Source organism: Littorina saxatilis, linkage group LG4 (assembly GCF_037325665.1).
Source record: "Littorina saxatilis isolate snail1 linkage group LG4, US_GU_Lsax_2.0, whole genome shotgun sequence".
Lineage (NCBI taxonomy): Eukaryota > Metazoa > Mollusca > Gastropoda > Littorinimorpha > Littorinidae > Littorina > Littorina saxatilis.
Genome location: NC_090248.1, coordinates 19,106,690 through 19,126,518, shown reverse-complemented (window position 1 = coordinate 19,126,518; position 19,829 = coordinate 19,106,690). Strand labels below are relative to the sequence as shown.

Here is a 19,829-nt window from a genome sequence, read left to right as displayed (position 1 = left end):
GATGTTCTTCTCTGTTTGTGTGAGCTGCTTTCCACTTTTTCTGGATCTGGATCTGGATGCCCACCGGGTGTAGTTCGTGGGGATTACGTCACAGGAGCCGACTTCGGCTATGCGGGATGGGTGGTGTGCGCCATTTAAATTAAAGAGATCTCTTCACATGTATGGCACCGTAAAATATCTTCCATACCTACATGTATTTACGTGATGGTTTTCTTCGCTAAACATCTTCCATACCTATTTACGTAATGGTATTCTTTCCGGTTTATGAAGATAGCTGATACCTGAAAGGATTTGATTTTCCAGGTTGGTTTTATATTTGTATTTCAGGATTTACATTCAAGGTTGACCGCAGAAAGTAAAGTGGTAAAATCCAAGAACAATGCCACAAATTATCTCTCTCTGTCTTCTTCTCGATCGCTCTCTCTGTCAACAGTGCGCCATGAATTACGTCCCTTGAACATAAAAATAAGGTCAACGGATTGAATACAATTTAATTAATAGAATTTCAAGTTGATATCGAATTTCGAATCGGAATTATCACTTCTCCTCCATTTTAACTCATTTTTTTCCATGGCCAGGCTCGCTCGGTCTGCATAGTTTGGCACCTCGCAAAAACTTTATTGGTTCTTGAACACTGCTGTTCTTGAAAGTTTCTTAAATATTTACGCTACAGACTGCGCACTGCACGCACACGTACACACGTACACACGCACACACGTACACACACGCACACACATGCACACACACACCCCGTACATGGCCATGTCATTGCCACCTTCTCACATTCTGTCATCAATATTTACGAACTGCTCAATTATTATTTGCAGGCTATAGACGTGTGGATGTCCACCAACCTGGTGTTTGTGTTCGCGGCCTACATGGAGTATGCCGTGGTCACCGTACTGTCCAGGAGGTACAAAAAGAAGAAAATGAAAGACGCCCGCAACTTGCCTCTTGATGACTCTCAGGTTAGACCCCCACAAAGAAACAAAAAACACAACAAATTGTCAAAAGGTATAGGCCTTAGCTAAAAACCATTTAATGGGCATAACCTGATTGTGTGTGTGTAAGTGCGTGTGTGCGAGCGCGCGCGCGTGTGTGTGTGTGTGTGAGAGAGTGTCTGCCTGTCTGTGCATGTGTACGTGTATGTCTGTCTTTCTGTGCTCTGGCTATTCCTGTCTCCTTGTGTCTGTGTCTGTGTTGTTTTCAGAAAGCATTGAGGGTGAACTTTCTCTGTTGTGAGTTCGGCTGCCTCGATCTCTGCCTGCAGAGTACAATCTAACCTATTCTTTCCATTTTCACTACCAGGAACTGTCAGTGATACAGATCCACCTAGCAGACAGCACAGAGAAAAGCACGACAGAGAATGGGGGACCCGTAGCCAACGGATCCAGTCCCACTTTCCAAATCCGTCGTCCGAGTTCCCCCTCCTCCCCCCTTCCAGTTCTGGACAGCACGGACACAGGACGCCGACTGGACAAGCGATCTCGCTTTATGTTCCCCCTGGTTTTTGCCGTCTTTAACGTCACATACTGGACATACTATCTTGCCATCGCATAAACCTTGAAAGGAAAGAAAAGGGGAGAGGTTTCGGGATGTGTGGGGAAGCCTGATGGGGAGCAGCGGGTGGGTATGGTTTTCCGTGTGCTTTCAGATTTATAAGAGAGCGAACTGTGTGATACTTCAACTAATTAATGGTTGTCTCTGAGAGTAAAGTCTTTGATTTTATAATTCATCTAATTTAGGGATGGGGGTGGGGAGGTGTGTATCGATCTCGGTGTACTTTTTGCTGGACAAGAGACTGTGAGCACAGAATGTGATTTAATCTTTCTTTCAATTCTTTCTTTCTTTATTTGGTGTTTAACGTCGTTTTCAACCATTCAAGGTTATATCGCGACGGATGTGATTTGATAATTCAGCTAATTTGATATATGTATATATGTTATGATGTGTAATGTGGTGTTGTTTTTTTTTATTGATTCTAATCTTATTCATTGATCAAGCCTAAATTCGACCGTTTTGCTGCTCTGTCCATTGTTGTTTTATGACTTTATATGGTCGTCATTCTTACTTTTGTCAACATCACCAATCAGTATCCCATTCTTTTGCATTATTATCTACTTTGTTATTTCAGTCGGGTTAATATGCTTTTTAGTTTCATTCTCTTTTGTTTTGCTTTCCTTTCCTTCGTTTTTGTGTTTTTACATTTAGTCAAGTTTCGACTAAATGTTTTAACGTAGAGGGGGAATCGAGACGAGGGTCGTGGTGTATGTGTGTGTGTGTGTCTGTCTGTCTGTCTGTGCGTGTGTGTGTGTAGAGCGATTCAGACTAAACTACTGGACCGATCTTTATGAAATTTGACATGAGAGTTCCTGGGAATGATATCCCCGGACGTTTTTTTCTTTTTTTCGATAAATGTCTTTCATGACGTCATATCCGGCTTTTTGTAAAAGTTGAGGCGGCACTGTCACACCCTCATTTTTCAATCAAATTGATTGAAATTTTGGCCAAGCAATCTTCGACAAAGGCCGGACTTCGGTATTGCATTTCAGCTTGGTGGCTGAAAAATTAATTAATGACTTTGGTCATTAAAAATCTGAAAATTGTAAAAAAAAAAAAAAATTATAAAACGATCCAAATTTACGTTAATCTTATTCTTCATCATTTCCTGATACCAAAAACATATAAATATGTTATATTTGGATTAAAAACAAGCTCTGAAAATTAAAAATATAAAAATTATAATCAAAATTAAATTTTCGAAATCAATTTAAAAACACATTCGTCGTATTCCTTGTCGGTTCCTGATTCCAAAAACATATAGATATGATATGTTTGGATTAAGAACACACTCAGAAAGTTAAAACGAAGAGAGGTACAGTAAAGCGTGCTATGAAGCACAGCGCAACCGCTACCGCGCCAAACAGGCTCGTCACTTTCATTGCCTTTTGCACTAGCGGCGGACTACGTTCAGTTTCATTCTGTGAGTTCCACAGCTTGACTAAATGTAGTAATTTCGCCTTACGCGACTTGTTTTACTTTCTTTTCTTTCTTGTTTTCTTTCTTTATTAGCTTTAATTTAAATTACTTTCCTAGGCTTTTCTTTTGAAGGAGACGTTTACAATGCTTAATCAGCAGTGCAAACTTTAGCTATCCAGACAATTGACGTTTTAATCTGAAGCTTTGCTGAATTTATTGAAACAATCGAGTCCCATACCGATTCTCAGTCGGGAAACCAACTTACAGACAGAAATGTGCGACAGGTGCTACTGTAAAAAAAAACAAGTCGCGTAAGGCGAAATTACTACATTTAGTCAAGCTGTGGAACTCACAGAATGAAACTGAACGCACTGCATTTTTTCACAATGACCGTAGTCCGCCGCTCGTGCAAAAGGCAGTGAAATTGAGCCTGTTTAGCGCGGTAGTGGTTGCGCTGTGCTGCATATAGCACGCTTTTCTGTACCTCTCTTCGTTTTAACTTTCTGAGCGTGTTTTTAATCCAATTCCAAACATATCATATCTATAGGTTTTTGGAATCAGGAACCGACAAGGAATAAGATGAAATTGTTTTTAAATACATTTCGGAAATTTTATCTTAATCATAGTTTTTATATTTTTAATTTTCAGAGCTTGTTTTTAATCCGAATATAACACATTTATATAATTTTGGAATCAGAAAATGATGAAGAATAAGATGAACGTAATTTTGGATCGTTTTATAAAAAAATAATTTTAATTACAATTTTCAGATTTTTAATGACCAAAGTCATTAATTAATTTTTAAGCCTCCAAGCTGAAATGCAATACCAAAGTCCGGCCTTCGTCGAAGATTGCTTGGCCAAAAGTTCAATCAATTTTATAGAAAAATCAGGGTGTGACAGTGCCGACTCAACTTTTACAAAAAGCCGGATATGACGTCATCAAAGACATTTATCCAAAAAAAATGAAAAAACCGTCTGGGGATATCATACCCAGGAACTCTCATGTAAAATTTCATAAAGATCGGTCCAGTAGTTTACTCTGCATCGCTCTACACACACACGCACAGACACACACACACACACACACACAGACATATCATATCATTTTGGTTACACATCATGGAATCTGACCAACATGGGCTTCTTAAGCAAACTTACTCAAGCCTTCTCTCACAAGAACATAAAGAGGAAAATAAATGGCTCTTATTTGTACGCGAGTTCCTGACTTCCTCAGGCTTCAAACACGTGTGGCAAAACCAAAGCACAATACACCCGGCAAGACTGAAACACGCGCTAACAAAACATGTAGAAACTCAATTTGTCAGGCTCTGGAGGACAAAAAAAGAAGGAAACTCCTCTAAACTACAGTTTTACAAGGGAGTGTCACACGACTACTCTCTACAACCCTATCTTTTGCTAACACAAGAACACAGACAGGCTATGAGCAAACTACGTATAAGTGCCCATGACTTAGAAATCGAAAAGGGCAGATACACGGGAACACCAAGGGAGGAAAGACTATGCAGAAACTGTGGAGTGGTGGAGGATGAACTTCACTTCCTTGATTCATGTACAATGTATGCTCATCTCAGGCAACAGTTATTACCGAATACTTCCACCGGCAGTGATGAAATAAGAGTCAGTTCTCTGTTTACTGACAGCGACATCCAAAGGCAATTGGCAAAATATGTGTACGATTGTTTTCAACTACGCAGATGCAATGCGTCTTCCGACTGTCCTCAATAACCTATGCTCATCTTCAGGTCCTCTTTGTTCACCCTGTTCCACTTGGTTTTGTATTACATGTATGTTATGTTTATATTGCTATTTTTTTCCTGTACTTATGTATCTTGAATGTGTCAATAGGCTATGTGCTTTAATGACAATAAATTCTGATTCTGATTCTGATTCTGATTCTGATTCAGACACACATACACCACGACCCTCGTCTCGATTCCCCCTCTATCTTAAAACATTTAGTCCAAAAAAAAGGAGGAATTCACAGAATGTGAGCTTCAAAAGGGAGCTGACACTGAGGAAACGGGGAACTCGCTTTGAATAGAGATGTACAAACTGTTGCTATTTGTTTAATGATCAGGGACCTGCGATTGTTGGTGTGAAATTAAAACCTGCTGACTGAAATGATTTGCATAAAAAGACGCTGTGAACTCAAGCAGCTGCGTTCAGCATTGATCCTTATGGCAATGCATTTACATCAAGCTGTTAGACACAGGGAATTATCTATCTTATCAGTTTTAGGACTTGCATATCGAATAAAAATGTTGGAATTCCAATCTGTCTCATAGACTGAATGGATGGTGTGTGTGTGTGGTGGGGGGGTGGGGGTGGGGGTGTGAGCCTGAGCCTGTCTTGTGTGTGTTTGTAAGTCGTGTGTGTGTGTGCTTGTGTGTGTGTGTGTGTGTGTGTGTGTGCGAGCCTATGTGTGTGTAAGTGTGTGTGTGTGTTTGTGTGTGTGTGTGTTTGTGTGTCTATGCGTGTGTCTATGCGTGTGTCTAAAAGTCAAATTAAGTCAAAAACCTTTCGTCAAATGATTTCAAGTGTTAGGTCTGGAAGAATATCTTGTACAGGTTGAAGCATATACAGCTGCTAATAAAAACAAAGAGCAACACTCACAACTGCATTTGAATGAGAACTTTAATTAACATCTGTATAAATTCACACAAAAACAGCACAACAGTTATTGTTAACACCCATGAACATATCATCTGAGATAATTGATATGTTGTGTATTCAACATTTGGTCAAATGATATGTGTGCACTGAACACGTATCACACTATGTTTTAGGTATTACAAAATTCCTGATTAAAATGGACATTCAGACAGATATATACACATTAGCAGACAGACACGCCTGTTTCATAGCCTACACATGTTTGAATACAAAATGAATAAAGGCAATAAATCTGAACCATATCTCTTTTTGTTATGTACATGACCCTAAGTTTTCATTATCCTTTTCATAAAAGACTAAAGTTAGATGCAGTTTTAAACAATGTTTTTCATATTGGTGATGATGTTGTATGGAAACAAATGGCTAAAGGTGGAGTAAAACATATATATACCCATCTTGTGAAAAATGATGGCAATCAACAGTGCATGGAAAAATGGGCTAATTTATTGAATTTTGATGTAAATGTTGGAAAGGTATTTCTGACAATAAGGCGAACTACACAAGACACATACCTAAGGTGGTTCCAATATAGAATACTATATAGAATTTTTCCCACTCAACGCCTGTTATTTTTGATGAAAATGTCTGACACATCACTATGTAGCTTTTGTACACAGGAAGAGGAAACCTTAGAACATTTGTTTTGGGAGTGCACAAGAGTTAAAGCTTTTTTGGTCTGATTTCACAGAATGGTTATGTCAAAATTTCACACATTGCAGTAATTTGAATTTGTCAAAAGAGCTGTCATTTTAGGGTATTTAGACAACTTTCATACGGATGCTGTTTTTGATTTGTTTATTCTCCTTGCCAAACAAAGTATATTTGGAGCCAAATTAAATAAGACAGTCACAACACTAAATGTTTTTGTGAAAATTGTTAAAGGTTTTTGATCGAAAAGTATAATGCTAGTGTAAATAATTATTATGGTAAATTTGAAAAAGAGTGGTGTTTATATAGACACTTTTTTCATTGATGCTATAGGATAATTGTATTGATTGATTTCGTATGAACATTTTTGAATGTGATACCCCCTGACCCATTTACTCATAACAGGTTATACAGTACTTTTATGCCGATAATTAAACCCCATGTATACTTGGAGGCTAAATTGTGACCACCGTCCCCACCTACCCCCCTCCCCTCCCCCAACCTCAGTTACCCCCCCTCCCCCCCCCCCCCACAACCTCAGTTCCCCCCCCCCTTCCATATCCCCTGTCTTTTCAACAACCCACCCTACTGTCTATGTCTGTGTCTTGTCTAGGTATGTACGTGTGTATGCGCTTTGTTGATAAACTCGGTGTATGATGTATGTTATGCTGTGTTTATGTGTGTATAAAAGAAATAAAATGTATAAAAAAAATTTTTTTTTAAAATAAAAATAAAAAAGTTTTCATTATCCTCAACTGTTTGAGCTTTTTAATGTGTACAGCTGAAAATGTGTGATTTCATACCTACTGTTCTTATTTCTTGAAACCAAGACGAAAACACCAGATTCAAAGAAACAGGAATGCACTGATGCATGAAGCAGGTAACTTCTTTTTCAAACCCAACCAGAAACATGTATTAAGAGCAATATTGGCAATAACCCAGGTTTAAAAATGGGTACAAATTCAGGTGTAAACTATGGCACAATAATATTATCTGAGAAAGAAATATGCTTTGAGTTCAAAGCAGCCAATCAACCAGCTGACTTACAGTCAGTGTTCCAGTGAAAGTGTATGTTCACAGTGTATAACAATCAAGCTTGGATTTCACAATCGTTTTCATAGAAAGTAATGAACATGTCTTGAAAAAAGAAATCCATGTGAGAAATATAAACAATACATTTTTGATCTTCGGCCTAATTTTGAATGTTGGTTAATTTTAGTACCCAGGCCCATTTGCAAGGGAGCTCATTAACAGGTATTGCAGGTATGGAGATTGACATCCCCGTAGAGGTCTTTTCCCAGGCGAACTTTCCCTGGTATCCAAGCATGCTGACCACAGTCTGTGGTGAAGGTTGCGGTGCGCCCAAAATGAGTGGTCCGCTCGGGATGTTTTGTGTGAAGACGTAGACATTGTAACCATCTCCTGATTTCCCTTTTGTGTACCTGGGGATAAATATATGCCACTTGGTTTAAAAAAAAAATGTGTATGTGAACAAGGGAATGTGGTATTTGTAACATTTTCATTATTTCTGGTGCATGCTATGCACACAAAAGTTGGACAGGCACTAATGAGTCAGCGCTTGTGAAGCAGCAGAGAAATCAGTTTCTGGTCACAGACACTGTCAGGCTTTTACACACAGTACAAACACCCTTTCGTTTAAACACTCACCGCTTGAGAACATCCTAGGTGCTCTCCGTAAAGAACGAGCATTTTCAAAGAATTTATTTTTGCGTGGGCAGACAGATTGTCTAACCCACAATCCAACGCCTCGTTTTGGCGCTAGAACTAACTTTTAAAATCTAAATAATAAATTGACAGCTTGTTACACAAACATTCTTAAATCATAAAAGATTTCTTTTTTCATTAAAACAAGATCAGTACAATTCGAAGTTTTGAAAGGGAGCCCGGAAGCAGGTCACACAAGGTCGTGTTTCCCAAGCAGTCGAATGTTCTGCATGGCGCTTGCTTCTTTGAAGCCAACCGCCGCCGATAAGTTCGTGTGTCTCGCAGCCGTTTGTTGCATTTTAGATTCAGAGGTACACAATAACGTGCTATTGCAGATACAGCGAGTCATAATGAAATCACAAACTGACGACTAAATTGTGAAAAAAAGGAAAGTGGATCACATGGGTTCATGATGGCTCAGGGGTAAAATAAACCACGAAATCTGGTGTGTGGTTTACGCAAGCTAAATAGCCATTCAAACAAACTGTGTCATTTAATGCTATTAAATGCTGTTGTAAGTGTGTTCCATAAGGTCAGAACTGCTTTTTTTCGTGAGAAGATTTAAATCCATCTGTAAACCATTTGAGGCAGACTGGGCCTTTAAGACACACAGCATAGTACATACTACTTGGCCATCAAACACTATTTGCTCCAAACTAAAAACAATGTTATTTGCAGTAAAACCCCCTTAAGACCACCCCCCTCTTAAAACCCTGTTTTCTCAGACTATCTGTTCAAAGCGTCTGTGAGAGAGAAATTCAAGTTTTACGCCATCACAGCAAAGCCATGTTCCCGGGTTTTACCACGACTTTATAATAATAACGGGTATTTATATAGCGCCTTATCCGAAGTTCAAAGTGCGTATGCCGTGTGAGATGGATTTTTTACACAATATATCACGCATTCACATCGGCCAGATAGATCAACAGCCTATAGGAGCTGCATCCACCTTTCACGGCCTATTATTCCAAGTCACACGGGTATTTTGGTGGACATTTTTATCTACGCCTATACAATTTTGCCAGGAAAGACCCTTTTGTCAATCGTGGGATCTTTAACGTGCATACCCCAATGTAGTGTACACGAAGGGACCTCGGTTTATCGTCTCATCCGAAAGACTAGCACTTGAACCCACCACCTATTTTAGGAAAGGGGGGAGAAAATTGCTAACGCCCTGACCCAGGGTCGAACTTGCAACCTCTCGCTTCCGAGCGCAAGTGCGTTACCACTCGGCCACCCAGACCAGATTAAGTACACAAGTGTATGCGTGATACGGTGGTATCAGCCATCTGCACTTCTGGCAGAATAATCGAGGTCTTTTACGTGCCACTGTGGTGACACGGGGGTGGGACATGGATACCGTCTCTGGGTCTGCACCTAAAGTTGACCCGTGTCCGCCCCAGCCTGGATTCGAACCCGCGACACTGGGATCACAAGTCCAGTGCTCTACCACCTGAGCTACCCAGGCCCCTCATAGCATCTGTAAAATTTCCTATATTCAAAGTCTCTCAATTTAATTAAGACCTGATTTCTCTATTTTTATTTAAGGTCTTAAAAGAGTGGTTCCATCGTATTTCAAGTTAAAAAATGATGTCCTCAGAGTTTTGGCAGTCTCAGAAAGATTCCACCATAAACAAGCTACATAAATCTCATTTGGTAGTCTTGTAAAAAGGGGGTTCCATAAAACAAGCAAAGGCCTACAAAAATATAATCAATCCTATTCTTGTCTCCCGACCCTAGAGCTTTTCGGGAACCTTTCAAAATAAAGAAGAAAATAAGAATGACAAAGTTTGATTTTGCAGACTTTACAAGGGAAGTTACTCTTCTCTGACGTCAAGAGGACAGAGCTAGTATGAGTTCAGGCCAATTAAAAAAACATATGCACCTGGGTTTAAAATAAAAAGACACAGGTCCCATATAAATATACATGCATATATATATATATTAAAAAAATATTTTAAAAATTAATGATACTGACCTACCGACCCTAAATTTTCTTTTGCTTTGTCATCAGAAACAAAAAGTTTTTTGCGAGCCTGACATAACACAAACTAGCACAAATCTCACCATATTCCTGATGTGACCGTGTCATTCTGAAAGGACCATGGCCGGGACTTGTAGATGGCCTCTCCATTGACCTGGAGCCAGGAGCCGAGCTGACGCAGCCGTTCTTCAAATACAGGGTCGATCATGCCCTCATGTGTTGGACCCACATTCAGCAGCATGTTCCCTCCACAGCTGAAAGATAACGTACATCATGAATTTAATGAGATGAAGTAAAGAATCTGACTGTTGATACTGAGGTGAGGCACAGCTGGTGAGTTTTTGGCCCACTATCAGTCAGTTACCTTCACAGCTTAAAAGATTATATCACAGCAGGATGAAAACAAGAATCTGGTCAACTTCCTCACATAAATCCGAAAACACATGGAACGCTAATGTTCCAAAATTCAGAATCAAAATCACAATTACAATTGTTTTGTCACAAATGAAACGTTTCAATACCAGTCTAGGTTTTTTTATATCTTGGTTTACATAGGAAGGAAACTGAAAGCATTTCTCAACTGACAAAGATCTTAATAGTGTTCTGTCAGTTTCCAGTTTTAGACCCAAGTTAGCATAGGAGTCTGTGGCCTCAAAGCCGTACTCTTGTAAAAGTCCAATGAAGCTCATATATATATACAAATACACACACAGAGATGCACACAAATCCAGAGCAATACAGTGGAAACTCCCTTTTAAGACGTACTTCTTTTTAAGACCTTGCTTTTTCTGTAGATGTTCTGTAAATTTACCTCCATTTTAAGACCTGGTTTTCTCAGATTTTGTAAGGTCTTACAAGAAGTGTTCCACTGTACACTCAAGGCAAGAAACACCCACCTGACAGTGGAGACAAAAGTCTCCAGGAGATCCTCCATGGTAAGAACATCACTGAGTTCTACCCTACGCCGGTAGCCCCACGACTGCTTGTCCAGTGTCATTGCATTCTCCCACTTACGCTTCTGCAGTTTTCCTGGTAAATAAAGCAACACAAACCTGATGCAATCAAACAACATTATTCAAGTTAGTTTGCACTTAAGGCTGAGGATGCTCTATGACTATGAGTAGCTGAAAATTCTGTTCTGAAACCTGATAAACACTATTAATTATAGTGGAAGCAACAAATTCTGGAAATATCAATTTAATCCCAATCAATCCTAAACTATAACTATGTCCATCCCCTTCCATTCTAATTTAAAAAGAGAAAGAATCATAAACAAACATGAACAATTGAGAGCACAGTGAGTGTTGCTTGTTAGTTAATACAGTAGTACTGAGTGCACATGGAACATACCTGGGTTATATCTGTCGGAACAGGTAAGAAATCCTCCGTGGTGACACATCACTCCACTCCCCCACCTGTCGTTCGTCACCACCGTATCCTTGACAGGACTGTAACAAGACAGACTAGACCATGATGTGCATGCAATATGTTCTCAATGGGCAGAATATATTTACTAACACACTGATAATGTTTCAACCTAAAAGTAAAATCTTAAGTAATACTTGCTGAATACAAAAAATAAAGGGCCAGGGAGTTTTAAAATGGATTTGCAGACAGATTAAACAGAAAATATGACAATTGTAGAAAGCAGTGTCTCAAAAGAGGGGAAGTCTTAAAATGGGGAAGAGGGGGGTCTTAATAAGGGTGTTCCACTCTACAAGGAAAACTTTCTGCACAAGCTAAAACTGAAAGAAGAAAAAAGTATTACAAAAACTTGACTTGCCTGGAGTTGTAGAGCCATGCTATGAAGTTGCGAGATTTCCAGTAAGTGTCTTTAGCATCCCAGTCTCCGTCACTCCAAACCACGTCAGGTTTGTACTTGTTCACCAGCTCATACAGCTCTGGGAGAGTTTTACTCTGTGGTAAAAATAAAAAGATCAAAAGTAATCACCTTCAACCACACCAGCGTGAAACTGGCAGACCCCCCCCCCCTCCCCACTTCATAAACGTTTTATTTTTAAACAGGGGCAACAAAGAAATGGGCATGTAATGACAAGTTTGACATCTTTCATTCTACAGCAATCATGTTTCATGAATGAGTAACAATCATTTGGTCTGATTATAATGAACTCTCTGGAGAAGCATTTGGGGAAAAAAACACAAGCCAAAATCAAGCAACCAACCAAACCAAACTAAGCCATAACATCCTACTCAGAACTTGATCTTAAAATGGCTCAAAGTTCTCAGTCTTTAAAGGATTCAAAATAATATATTTTCAAGATTCAAGATAAGGTGATCACATAAATAAATAAAAGTTTTTGACTGAGTAATAAAACTGGATAAATGAACATTATGTGCCTGCAAGAAGGGCTTGGAGCTTTGCACAACAAGGGAAACAACCCAAACTCAAACGACTCACATTGACAAAGTTTTGTGTTGTGAAGTTATTGGCCTTGTCCTCCAAAAACAAAGGGTTGAACCATTCAAACAGCGAGTGGTACAAGCCAAAGTGAAGCTTTGTCTTTGAGCGTATGGCATCTGCAAGTTCACCTGCAACATAAGTGTTAGGTTTTAGTGTTAATGTGCTGTTTTGGTTTGCTGTTTATACTTGTTTTGTTTTTTTCTAATGCGTGTTTGCTTCTGCTAAAAAATTACAATACCTGAACAAATGCTAAAAAGACATGTGTAGGACTGAAAAATGTCATGAATCCTGAAGAATTTGAAGGGGGGAACTATGAAGGATTTGTATATTTAACAACCAAAAAAACGTCACCACAGACATTACGAATCCGGATTTCCGGCATATACCGGAAGAATCCCACCCATGAAAAGATGATCTAAACTAGTCAAAAACACTTCATCTACTTTCCTTTAATGTTGTTCTATATGAAAGTTGGTAAGAAGTACAACAACCAGAATGGAAATTGTTTTGTTGTGTCAAGAGAAACTTTGTACAATCTCAGGACCCGGAATAAACTTTTGTTTTAATTTTTCCTAGCCCCCACCTGAAAAAAACAGGTCTTTAGAGTACCTACCAACAATATCTCTCTTAGGTCCAACATCCATGGAATTCCAGTTCCAGGAATACTTGGAAGGCCAGTTTGTGTAACCCTCATGATGCTTGCTGACAAGGACTATGTACCTGGGTAGAATAAAGGAAAATAGCGAACATTCAAGCAGAATAAAAGAAAACAGTTCCGTTTTGGCCATGTAAAATTACAGCCTCTCTTGTAATTGTATGCATTGTCTGCATAGGAAGTGCATGTATTAATTAGTGTTATATTATATACATCTGTATAATGAGAGATTTATAACTGAGTGTTCACTTTCTGCGAAGGAAGTGTACTGTTTGGGTAACTTTTGTGCAACTGGAAGAGTCAATAGAGATCAAATCAAATCACATTTTATTTTACGAGGGTTGTGGTATAAGCATTGCAAACAAGCTTTTTTTCAACCAACCCTCGCCAAGAGAGGGACTATATATAAACACAGACATTCAAACAACAAATGAATATGTTTGAACAGAGGAAAAGAGAGAGAGAGCGAAACACAGAAAGAAAGTCAGCTAAACTTTTCTACACACCCTGCACCAGAAGCGTTGAATATCTCAGCCCACTGAGCAGGCTCAAAGAACTCTGCAGTGAAGTCTCTAGCAAATTCAGCGTAGGTAAAGTCTGGCTTGTAGTTCTTCTGCATGAAGCTCTCCACATCCTTGTACTTGACCCCTTGCCAGTCCCACCAAAACCACTCTGAGCGAAAGCTGGGCACAGAAAAGACCCCCCAGTGGATGAAGATTCCCAGCTTTGCCTCATCATACCTGGAAATACACAAAACATAGGCTTGATTATAGCCAGCACTGATGTTAACACTCAAAGTGAAAACTCAGCACACACAAAAAAATCCCCATTGAATAAGATTCCAAGCTTTGCTTCATCATACCTGGAAATACACACACAAAAAGACTTTATAAATGCCAAAACTGATGTTAACACTTGATCAATGTGAAAATGCAGCACAGGAAAAAATCCCCATTGGATAAGATTCCAAGCTTTGCTTCATCATAGTTCATACCTGGAAATACACACAAAACTGAAGACTTTATTAATGCCAAAACTGATGTTATAATTAACACTCAATGTGAAAATGCAGCACAGAAAAACTCCCCATTGGATAAGAATCCAAGCTTTGCTTTGCTTATCATACCTGGAAATACAGAAATAGTTCAAATACTGACTTAATTATTGCCAGAATAAAAAACGCTCGCGCTGGACCCGAGTACTCTTCAGACATTCACACACACACACACACTCTCTCCCTCACTCCTTCTCTCTCTCCCTCTCTCTCTCTCACACACACACACACACACACACACACACACACACACACACACACACACACACTACCACATCTCCATTCTAAAACACGTCACGTTCCAAATCAAAAGACGACATTCTATTTTCTTACGTCACTATTCTTGGTTTACGGTACCATTCGGCGGCTTTGCTACGAGTATGGCATAGTCTTGGTTTGCCGAGACCTTGCACCGTTCTATCAGACTGCCTGGCTGGCTGTTGCACCGCGAATTCCTCCCACCGCCAAGTTGTTTTTTTGTGGTTTATTTCGCATTTAGGTCCCAGGTAACATTATGAAGTTTTAATACGATCAATCGGACCTATTATCAAGTTAGTGTATCAACTTTTGAACGAACTGCGCCCAGTAGTTTCCCAGCAATAAGCTGTTAAGTCGAGACACACACACAGACAGACAATTAAAGTCTGCTGGACCCTAGTACTAGCGTACTCGGGGACCAGTATATTAACAATTAACAATTAACACTGAAGTGAAATTTAGGCTGAGAAAACATTCCCTATTGGATGCAAATTTCCAGCTTTGCCTCATCATACCTGGAAATACACAAATACTGACTTCATTTTAAAATCATTTACGGCCAATCATTTAATGCCAGCACCACCATATGAGGCATATATCACTCAACGAGAAGCCTAACTGTTAGTGTGTTACCTGTTGGTGAATGTTTGTGTTTTCAGTCAGCTGGACAAGCATTTTACAAGAATTACTATATACAAGTCCCTACTATAGTTAAACAGACCATGTTGGAAGTGGGCGAGAGTCGAGAGATTCCCAGGTTGGCTTGTACTGAGCTGCACAAGCTAGGAAAACGCCCAGCAGTGTTTGTAAACAGATGAGAACGGACGACATACTGTTGATCATGTGATTTGTGACTGAAAACACAAACATTCATCAAAAGGTAATACCTTTTCTTATTAATAGTTGTATGTCATATATCTCCACACAAACAAACAAATTAAGTACATATCAATTAAACAGTTATTTTGTATTTGCAGTTTAGGTGCTTTTTTTCGTGTCCTTAACACTACATAAGAAAGGACCACAGAAGGCGGGAATGTCTTATCGTCGTAAAATACTCAAACATAGTACTGCTAGAGTTATCGTCCACGTTGTCTACGTAATAACCAAACATGGCTGCGCCCATGAAAAAGGAGGAACTGTTGCAGAAACTACAAGAACTTGGAATCAGCACGCACACCGTTGAACATCCTGAGGTAGGATTGTAATAAGCAATAACAGGATCAAGCAGTAAGCATATATGTCTGTCTGTCCTTCTCTCCGTCTCTAGCTGTCTCCGTTTGTCTCTCGATCTGTCTCGAGAGATTCTCCCCCCCCCCCCCTCTCTCTCTCTCTCTCTCTCTCTTTCTCGCTCTCTGTTCTTGTGCAGTTTAGATAATAACTGATTTTCCACCAGAATCGTTTGTAAACATGGATTGCACTTTTGTCATAGAAAAGTGTTCCTGTATTAAAGCCACCCTCCGTCCCCCGTAAACCATCTGTTTCTGACCACTGAGCTCCGCGTAAACGCTACGGTACAAACATACTTCCAGGGTTTAGCCTGGAAGAAAAAGGCAATGGGACATTTGCCCCCCTCTACCAAATTCTGATGGGACATTGCTTTTAGTCACGTGGGTCGAGATCTGTGTTTCGATCGATATTGCGTGTGTTGACAGTTTCCACTGAGGTAAACGCGCAAGCGCAGATCGGTCCCGCACAGATAGTAGGATTGGTTGAAAACTAATGAATTACATTTTAAAAGCCAATCACAGCCCGTTTCACAAACTCGAAAGTTGCTCGTCTTGGCGCCCGTTTTTGAGTCACTTGAGAAAAAGTGACTCTATGTAATCGGTCAGTGTTAGTCTGTCCGGCCGGCCGTCCGGCCGGCCGTCCGGCCGGCCGTCCGTAGACACCACCTTAACGTTGGACTTTTCTCGGAAACTATCAAAGCGATCGGGCTCATATTTTGTTTAGTCGTGACCTCCAATGACCTCTACACTTTAACGATGGTTTCGTTGACCTTTGACCTTTTTCAAGGTCACAGGTCAGCGTCAAAGGAAAAATTAGACATTTTATATCTTTGACAAAGTTCATCGGATGTGATTGAAACTTTGTAGGATTATTCTTTACATCAAAGTATTTACATCTGTAGCCTTTTACGAACGTTATCAGAAAAACAAGGGAGATAACTAGCCTTTTCTGTTCGGCAACACACAACTTAACGTTGGGCTTTTCTCGGAAACTATAAAAGTGACCGGGCTCAAATTTTATGTGAACGTGACTCATTGTGTTGTGAATAGCAATTTCTTCCTGTCCATCTGATGCCTCATATAATATTCAGAACTGCGAAAGTGACTCGATCGAGCGTTTGCTCTTCTTGTTTCTGAGATCTTTCCGAACACTGTACGACGGTACTCCCGTGAAAAGTGTGCACGGGGGTGGCGCAGTGGTACGTAATCTCAGTGCGCCCTGAAGGGAATTCCAATGGGACAGTTTGAAATGTTATGCGCCAATGGCGCAAGGTGCACTAGTAAATGAAACCCTGTACTTCCGTTTGAACTCTCACCAAACGGGAACATCCTCACTGGCTGCATGCTTTCCGTTGAGCTCGGAGTGACTGTGACGACTGACTAAATTGTGAAAAAAAGGGAAGTGGGTCATACTTTATAGATCCATGATGGCTCAGGGGTTGAATAAACCACGAGAACTGGTGTGGGGTTTACGCATGCTAAATAGCCATTTAAACGAACTGTGTCATTTAATGATGTTAAATGCTATAGCAAGTGTGTTCCATAAGGTTAGAACTGCTTTTTGTGGGTGAAAGATTCCATCGTTCTGTAAACCACATGCACTCACACACAACGCTCACTCTTTTCTCCCTCTCCCCTCTCTCTCTCCCCTCTCTCTCTCTCTCCCCTCTCTCTCTCCCCTCTCTCTCTCCCTCTCCCCTCTCTCTCTCCCTCTGTCATGCACACACACAAGAACAGAAACACACACACACTTTACCTTTTCAGAAAGGATAGAAAGGGGTAGAAAGAGACAGATCGAGAGATCACCTTAGGCACACACACACACACGCACACACACACACACATACAAAGATGAAGAGATAGTGAGAAAACAACAGAGACAGAGCGTGCAAGAACACACACACACACACACATGAACACACACACAATTCTCCCTCTTTTCTCCCTCCCCTCTCTCTCTCTTTCTCTGTCTAATATCTCTCCCTCTCCTTCACGCACGTGCACACACACACACACATGATGGTTTGCTAGTGTTACAGTTCACTCAACATTGATTTCCACATGTATGTCATCTCACAGATCATCTACCTTTACTTCTTCTGTCAACAGGTATTCACTGTGGAACAAGCACTTCCCCACTTCTCTGACTCGCCTGGAGTCTTCGCTAAGAACCTCTTTCTGCAGGACAAGAAGAAAGCCCTGTGGCTATACTGCGCACCGCACTTCAGAGACACCAAGCTCAACGATCTCGCCAAACAGGTTGGAGCACCGGGAGGGCTTCGTTTTGCCCAGGAGGAGATTCTCGTCAACACCCTGGGCGTGCGTCAAGGTTGTGTCACTGTTTTTGGTCTCATCAACGATCGCGATCACAAAGTGAAACTCATTTTGGACAAAAGTTTATGGGAGGACGAGGAGAACTCATGTGATGGTGATGGAGATTCTGGGACACATGGAGATAACTTAAGTGTAGAGGAACGTGCAAGCTCAGAAAAAGAGGTGTTGAAGACAGAGAGTGACGCTGTGGATTCTGGAAAAGACGGGGACGGTGTAGTGACTGAAAAGTCACGGTTCGAACAAAGAGTTTACTTTCACCCTTTGGTGAATGATGCTTCCACAGGGGTGACGCTAAAAGGATTGAAAGATTTTCTTGCCTACACCGGACATAAAACTGTAATTTCCAATGGACAGTGAAACGTGTGTTATGAGACCTCCTCTACATTAATCTTACTGGGATGACACTTTGGACTACACAGTCCAGATGGTGTTATTCGTATACGACCCATACTTTTTAAAGAAGGGTTCAACACAAAAGTAGGAGTCGTACACCACCCATGCCTCCCAAAATGGTATTTATAAATGTTGTACCGCCTATGGGTTTGTACACAACCCGGCCAGGGCATGATTTGGGATAAACACTGAAAAAATCATTTTAAATTCCACACGGGTTGTACACGAAGAACATCAACCAGGCTGCGTAGTTCAAATTATGTCAGTGTTAATTTACCAACATAACCTTTTTCAAAAGTGGTCGGTATGAAGGTTGTGTAGTGGTTTAGGACTACATAAAGTCGCTAACAAAAAATCATAATAGTTTTAGTCACTGTCACTGTCAGTAAATTTCTCATTTTTAAGACTAACTCTTTTAAGACCATTATATCTCAGATTTATACAGGCCGTAAGATAAACTTACCACTGTACTTTTGATTGTGTATACAGTGGAACCCCCCTTTATGGCTTTAAAGACCCTCCCCCCGGTTTAGGACTTGCCCTTTTTAAAGACCTTCATTATTTTTTAGATTTTCTGTTCTAAACCTCTGTACATTTACCTCCATTTTAAGATTCCCTAGTTTGTTATAAGACCTTTTTTGTGTCTGATTTATGGAATATTTTACAGGGGGGCTTCACTGTATGAGGCATATTATTGAAACATGAACGACATACTTTCACTGCCTTTGACTTGTTCTTGCAAATCCTTGGAATAGACCTTTGAGTTTGATTCAAAGGTGAAACTGAAAGATTGTATCTTTTATCTTTTATGATAAGCAAAAAAAGACTAAAAGCAAACAGGTTGTGTGTGTGTGTGTGTGTGTGTGTGTGTGAGAGAGAGAGAGTCTGTCTGTCTGTCTGTGCTGTCTGTCTGTCTGTGCTGTGAGTCTGTCTGTCTGTATGCATGTGCCTCTGTCTTTAGCTCATGACAACAACGACAACAAAACGTTGCAATCACTGTACTTCGACCCAGTGAAGTAAAAACAGTGATGGTAGCGTTTTGTTTTGTCATAAATTAAACGTTCCAATGACCTACCATTCTTGGATTTTTATTCTGAATTTTGGAACGTTAGCAGTCTGTCTGTTTTGGGATCTCTGTCTAGCACAAGTAAATGTGTGTCTAGCTGTTACTGCATGGTGGTTGTACTGTAACATGATGATGATGGGCTTTGGAGAGTTATACTTATAGAGGGTTTGCACTTCACTCCGTCTTCATTGAGGTATCTTGACAATGTTAACGAAATTCTCGTTGTAACCAACATTACTTTTTGCAGACAACTCCTTGCATGCTCGTTTAGTTTGTTTGTTTATTTGTGTTTTGGATTTTTTTCATTCTTTCTTTCCTCATTCTTTCTTTCTTTCCTCTTTCTTTCTTTCCTCTTTCTTTCTTTCTTTCTTTCTTAGTTACTGTGT

At 40.1% G+C, this 19,829-nt stretch overlaps 3 protein-coding genes across 3 annotated transcripts in view; 2 read left to right on the top strand and 1 right to left on the bottom strand.

Annotated features, from left to right (window-relative positions):
* The window catches only part of LOC138964172 (glycine receptor subunit alpha-2-like), a 32,933-nt gene extending 27,658 nt beyond the window's left edge, over positions 1-5,275 (top strand). Inside the window, exons 8-9 of the mRNA XM_070336060.1 lie at positions 828-968; positions 1,309-5,275. Of these exons, the coding sequence (XP_070192161.1) occupies positions 828-968; positions 1,309-1,560 (393 nt within the window). The 3' untranslated portion in view covers positions 1,561-5,275. The remainder of the gene's footprint in view (positions 1-827; positions 969-1,308) is intronic.
* Positions 5,276-6,879: 1,604 nt separating this feature from the next.
* Positions 6,880-15,265, bottom strand: LOC138964170 (alpha-L-fucosidase-like). Its single transcript, XM_070336059.1, has 9 exons — positions 15,143-15,265; positions 13,616-13,849; positions 13,068-13,174; positions 12,452-12,582; positions 11,816-11,949; positions 11,383-11,480; positions 10,929-11,061; positions 10,116-10,286; positions 6,880-7,765 (listed from the first exon to the last, which is right to left on the bottom strand). The coding sequence occupies exons 1-9, from the start codon at positions 15,262-15,264 to the stop codon at positions 7,516-7,518; spliced, it is 1,380 nt and encodes a 459-aa protein (XP_070192160.1). The 5' UTR covers position 15,265; the 3' UTR covers positions 6,880-7,515.
* A 203-nt stretch (positions 15,266-15,468) lies between these two features.
* Positions 15,469-19,655, top strand: LOC138964169 (prolyl-tRNA synthetase associated domain-containing protein 1-like). Its single transcript, XM_070336058.1, has 2 exons — positions 15,469-15,617; positions 17,760-19,655. Exons 1-2 carry the CDS (start codon positions 15,534-15,536, stop codon positions 18,339-18,341), a joined length of 666 nt encoding a protein of 221 aa, XP_070192159.1. The 5' UTR covers positions 15,469-15,533; the 3' UTR covers positions 18,342-19,655.
* Positions 19,656-19,829: the final 174 nt, after the last annotated feature.

Excerpts from the sequence above, each read along its gene's own strand:
- LOC138964170 (XM_070336059.1), bottom strand. The coding sequence starts at position 15,264 with ATGATCAACAGTATGTCGTCCGTTCTCATCTGTTTACAAACACTGCTG. Across the intron at positions 13,175-13,615 it reads TTCAACGCTTCTGGTGCAGG|GTACATAGTCCTTGTCAGCA; the intron begins GTGTGTAGAAAA and ends TATTCTACCCAG. Across the intron at positions 11,062-11,382 it reads TTCCGACAGATATAACCCAG|GAAAACTGCAGAAGCGTAAG; the intron begins GTATGTTCCATG and ends TTTATTTACCAG.
- LOC138964169 (XM_070336058.1), top strand. The coding sequence starts at position 15,534 with ATGGCTGCGCCCATGAAAAAGGAGGAACTGTTGCAGAAACTACAAGAA. Across the intron at positions 15,618-17,759 it reads ACACCGTTGAACATCCTGAG|GTATTCACTGTGGAACAAGC; the intron begins GTAGGATTGTAA and ends TTCTGTCAACAG.